Source organism: Schistocerca serialis, chromosome 5 (assembly GCF_023864345.2).
Source record: "Schistocerca serialis cubense isolate TAMUIC-IGC-003099 chromosome 5, iqSchSeri2.2, whole genome shotgun sequence".
Lineage (NCBI taxonomy): Eukaryota > Metazoa > Arthropoda > Insecta > Orthoptera > Acrididae > Schistocerca > Schistocerca serialis.
The window spans coordinates 486588078-486594077 of NC_064642.1; the positions used below are offsets into that span (position 1 = coordinate 486588078).

Sequence of the window (6000 nt, forward strand, 5' to 3'; positions counted from 1 at the left end):
TCAGTGGCTCAGACAGGCATTCAGTATGTAGCAACAAAGCAGTTTGATCATACGCCTAAGAACACAACGAAACCTGACAGGTAGCAAACCAAGTTTTAAATCTCACCTTGAATCGTTTCTCCTGGTCAACACCTTCAATTTCATGGATGAATTTACGTTTAAAAACGCGTATCCTGAAGGAAAACCTAATTTTTAAGTGCATTTGCATGACTGCGACTAAAACAAATAATGTACTCATTAACGTTAACACTAAGCGTCTATACATATCCTGTAAACAGACTCATTCCACATGATTTCGGTAAGAGAATCTTTCAAATGATACATGCCACATGTAACTAAATAATTATCAGCAAGTAAACTAGCTATAAAATCGGAAAAAACGCACTTAGAGCAGTAGCTACGCAATATGCCACTGATGAGCAAGTAATGAAGGTGTCACGTGTATGGTAAGAAAAATTAGTTTTATTCAGTTGTAATGAGACAGAACGAAATTAACAAATGTGAATGCAATCGCCTATGCGAAGAGTCTAATAGAGCTTCTAACTTCTTCGGCTTGATCATTTATGCACACTGTAAGCGGTACCGATTCTATTATACTTTCCGGATATACTCCGGAAATTACATTTGATAGACACGCCTCTTTTAGAAACGCCATAAGAAAGCATCTATTTTCAGATTGACCTACAGAGGATTGATGAATTGCGTAGGCTGCGTCAGTTTACCCTAAAGTCCAATACACGTAACATATTGGTCATACATCTGTAAATAAACCCCTACTGTACAACTACACGACTGCTGACAACTTGCTGCAAACAGAAACCACCGTAAACTATCAAGAAGTAACTATCCAGAGCGAACTTAAGTCAAATGACCACATAAAACAAATAGCGGTAAAAGCTGGCCAGACGGTGTGGCCGAGCGGTTCTAGGCGCTTCAGTCTGGAACCGAGCGACCGCTACGGTCGCAGGTTCGAATCATGCCTTGGACATGGATGTGTGTCATGTCCTTAGGTTAGTTGGGTGTAAGTAGTTCTAAGTTCTAGGGGACTGATGTCCTCAGATGTTAAGTCCCATACTTCTCAGAGCCATTGAATTTGATAAAAGCTGATGCCAGAGTGAGATCCATGTGAAGAGTCGTATGAAAATGTAACTCATCCACGAAAGAAGTGGCATACAAGACGCATATTCGACCGTTTCTTGAGTAATGTTCCTGACTCTGGGAAGCTTATCAGGTAATACTGACACAAGAGGTAGCGAAGGCCCACCGAAGTTTGGTGCGTTTCGTCACTAGATCGTTTTATCGGCACGAGGACGTTAAGCAGATGCTCAACAAATTCCGGAGGCACACGCCACAATAGAGACGTTGTGCATCTCACAGCATACTTTCCGGGAAGGATCAGACAGTATATTCCTTCCTCCCAAATACATCTCGAGAAATGACCACGACGAGAAAATTCGAGAAACTAGAGGTAATGCAGAGCCTTCCCGACAATCATTCTTTCCACGCGTCATTCTTCAGTGGAACTCAGAAGGGAGGTTCAGATATAGGTAACCTGCACCCCTTATCTTTAGGTAGCTTACGAAATATTATTTCCGAAAACATCTGACTCGGTACCCCAATGCAGATTGTTGACGAAGGTCCAAGAATATGGTTTAGGTTGCCAGATACAAGAGGTAGCGAAGGCCCAACGAAGACTGGCGCGTTTCGTCAAATAATCCATGGTCCTCGACAGCGAGTGTTCTTCAGAGGAAAGGGCACCGTTACGAGTGCCCTAGTGAAGTGCGATAGGACAGCTTTTATTCTCTGTATACATAAATGACCTGACGGACTGGATGAGCTGTAGTTTACGGCTGTTTGCTGATGACGTAAGGTGTGTGAGAAGCTGTTGCCGTTGAGTAACTGTAGGAATATACAATATGTCTTAGAAAATATTTCTAGTTTTTGTGATGAATGGCAGCTAGCTCTAAATGTAGAGAAATGTATGTTAATGCGTATGAGTTGGGAAGACGGTCCTGTAACGTAAGAATGCAGCAGTAGTAGGGTGCAGCATGACATAGTCACTCCGATCAAATATCTTGGAATAACGCTGCAAAGCGATATGAAATGTAACGAGCACGTCACGTCGGTAGTGGGGAAAATAAGTGCTCGGCTCCATTTTATTGCGAGTAGTTTCGGGAAGATGTAGCTCATCCAGAAAGGAGACGGCATGTAGAATTCTAGTGCGACCCACTCTCAAGTACTGTTAGAGTGCTTGGGATCACCACCAGGTCAAATTAAAGGGAGACATCTAAACATTATAGAAGCGGACTGCTAGATTTGTTGAAGGTTTGATCAGCACACAAGTATTACAGAGATGCGTCGGTAACTCAAATGGGAAGGACTGGACGGTGGACGATGCTCTTTCCGCAGAGCGGTATTGCACAAATTTAGAGAACGGGCGCTTGTGGCCGATTACAGAACGACTCCTCTGCCGACAACGAATATTTAGCGTAAGGTATACAAATGCGAGAAATCACGGCTAGTATGGAGGCTTGCAAACACTAATTTTTCCCTCACTTTATTTGTGAGTGGGTCGCGGGAGGAAATGACTGGTAGTGGTACAACGTACCCTCTACGAGGCACAATAAGGTGTTTTCCGGAGAGATTATGTACATCCTAAGTGATACTTGCCAACACAGCATAAAACACAACTAGCTACAGGAAAAGAAAAGTTAAAGATGTTACTCTTATTCGTTCGTTGCAGAGCACGAAGGCCTCAGTGGCGTCAAGGGCACTGGGCCGCCCCCGGTGTCGACGTCGCGACGCTGCAGCCGCGATCGTGACCGAGGTGGCGGTGGCGGCGGCGGAGGCGGCGGCGGAGGCGGCGGCGGCGGTGGCGGTGGAGCCGTGGGAGCGTCGGGGCGCGCATGCGCCATCGTCGTGAGGACGTCGGCCCGCGGCGGCGGCAGCGGCGGCGGCAGTGGCGGCGGATCCAAGGCGCGTTGCCTCTCCTCAGATACCATGGACCACGAGCAGCAGCCGCAGGCGCAGCAGCCGCAGCAGCACGAGGCCGAGCCGGAGGACGCCGGCGACGCCAGCACAGGTAGGTGCGGCGACAGCCTCACGTTTGTGATTTCTTGATAGACTCTCACTTTTGTAATCTGTATTTGATGATGCCGTCCAGCATGCAGAGCTGCACAGTAGCTCAGGAACAACCAAAAATTTGTTGTAAATTAAACTCACAAATTTCCAAAGAAATAAGTCACTGAGGCACTGCATGTTTAACAGCCAGCGATAATCATCAGGTGACATAAAATTAATTGATATTATGTCACCTGATGATGGTCGGTTGGCCGAAACCAATACTCAGTGAAAGTATATGACATCAGCAGCCCATTATTGGCTCTTGAATGTGATTTTCGTAAATTACTAACGAGCTTTAGGGTCTCACCTGCACAAAAAAGGTGTTTCTAAATTGAAGGGCACAGTGTTTACATGTCTTGAAATATCCAGTATGGAAGGCACTGGTTGATGCATAAACATATTCAGTAACGTTTCGCCTTGCTTGAAGAAAATTTCTTGGGATATAAAACGATCAGTTGCTGCACCCTTGCTAGTGCCTCACAACTGAAGATGAGCCGAGTAGTTAGGGACGAATATGAGCTAGTATTGTCAGATACAGACAACAGTATCTTAGGTTGTCTTTTCTTTTAAAAGAAACACATAATAAACTATCGAAATGTTGTCAAATGAAACAAAATCGTGAATAGTTGGTATAGTATTGAAATAGTAACACTGGTATAGAATTATATGTATGTCGATCAACGGGATCTTTATTTCTTGCGGTGAGCACAGCAGTTATATCGTACAGCGTTTTCTATGGACACATACAGGACAGTACACCTACTCACTCCTAAGTACATCATCACGTACAAACCAACTACTCCCCAAATACGGAATGCAAACATCAACAACCAAAATTATTTGTGAATGCTCCGTTGTATTTGACGGAATGCATTTCACTCTGTTGGGCTATAGGTAGGTGGAGCACCGCCTTCAGTTTGTACCTGCAGGTGCCCAAAGGTGGTTTCTAACTGTAATACTGAACGAAACATAATGTAAAAAATCTTCCAAAATGGAAGTGTTATTGGTCGGACCTCAGTTGATACGTACCCTGATTCTTACATTCAACGAAGTTAAATTGCCATCTTCAGATCATAGGATATGTGAATTATAAATCCCCTACGCGTGGCACATTGGAATCTTTCCTACACTGATATAGAGGCCTTTGTCCTGACAATATCAGGTAAATCCATAAAATAAGACTCCGTGTGTTTATGTGTTTTCACGTGAACAGATAACAAATAGTCTTGAAAAAATCGATTGTGAGAACGACTGTGTTAACAATGTTAATTGATCCTGGCGTTATATTTATTTCACTTCCAGAAAACTCATAAATTCATTTCATCAAGAGCATATGACGATTTACTACTGTTGTTCAAATCTTTTTTATTCCAGTCTTTGATCACAGTATAAATTCTTTTGACGATGACCGCTTTAAGTCAGTATTGACCATCCTCAGATCTTTTCTACACCATTCCGGCCTTGTTACTTTAGGAAATGGTGTAGGGAAGATCTGAGGATGGTCATTACAGAATGAAACCGGTCATCGTCAAAATAATTGAAATTGTGATCAAAGACTGGAATAAAAAAGCATTTGACAGTATTGGATCACTGTTCACATACCCGAGTATGTCGCAGCTGGTGACACTAATGTTGTTAATGGGGTAGAACAATTTTGTCACTGATGGGTATTCGAATCTACCGGTGAATTATATTTCAAACACCTTGACAACTAGCCGAGATAACTATAGTAATGCAAAGTGTGTAGCTCATTTAATTTCTCAAGTCTCGTAAAGAAGTTGAATCAGAAAAAAATTTTATTGCAGAGCTTTGATTCAGAACTTGTTTAAAGTCGAAGTATAACACTTCCCTTTCTTCCCGACGAAAAAGAAAGAAAAACAACACCGATTTCAAGGAGTGTATGCGAATTGTTAGCAATTACTATACCAGGTAAATAGGGGCAGGTATCATGTCACGGTTGATTACGCTAACGTTAACTCACATATAAAGTGCTACTGCCGTATTTAATTTCGGTGATATATAGCTGAGGTTATCGATTATTCCAAGCAATGTTTATCGACTGCAAGACATCGATGGCGGCAGCGCAGCCTCCTCGTGGCCGGCGCGTCATGGCAGCACGTGGCGTGCTGGGCTGCCCACGTTGCGCCTGCGTCAGACGGGAGGCGGGCAAACCGCGGCTGCGTCAAACCGCGCCGTCTCCCGCGATGTCACACGCCGTCATCGTCACAAACAAAGGCGCTGACTAGACACAGCGATTATTCTTAAGAAGCATATACAGGGTGGTCAGAAAATGTGTGAAATGCTTGTGGGGATGTTACAGGGCAGGTTGTACTGAGACATAAATGTTACGAAAGAAACTCGATACGTTGCTCCGTTTCCGAGTTATTTAGCATGGAATTTAGCCAATCGAGGCGTCGCGCGCTCGCATTCAAGCGGCCTGCCAGGGGCGGTATTGCCCAACGTGTGCTGTGTTTCGTTAGCTGAAACTTGAATTTACGCGTGCGAAGATCGGATTGGCTAACTTCAATGGTAAATAACTCGCAAACTGAGCAACGTATCGAATTTCTTTCTTAACATTTATGTCTCGGTACAACCTGCCCTGTAACATCCCTACAAGTATTTCACACATTTTCTGACCACCCTGTATATCCACGCAGGAACCAATACAATACATAATGCTTCCATTTCGTTTTTTTTATGGTATCTGTATTAGTAAGCTACTATCCCGGGACCGGGGTACCACAAGCAGCTGTACGATGCCCATCAAACGACTTCCAACGGCAATAAAAATTTGATTTTCAGTATTTCGTGTAATTACTAGCCGAATTCAAAGAGATTATTTCGAATTGCGGGCAACCGTAGCCAAATGTCCACATC

At 43.8% G+C, this 6000-nt stretch overlaps 1 protein-coding gene across 1 annotated transcript in view; it reads left to right on the forward strand.

Annotated features, from left to right (window-relative positions):
* Positions 1 to 5369, forward strand: part of LOC126482025 (transcription factor SOX-4-like) — a 96783-nt gene extending 91414 nt beyond the window's left edge. Inside the window, exons 2-3 of the mRNA XM_050105996.1 lie at positions 2744 to 3082; positions 5170 to 5369. Of these exons, the coding sequence (XP_049961953.1) occupies positions 2744 to 3082; positions 5170 to 5369 (539 nt within the window). The remainder of the gene's footprint in view (positions 1 to 2743; positions 3083 to 5169) is intronic.
* Positions 5370 to 6000: the final 631 nt, after the last annotated feature.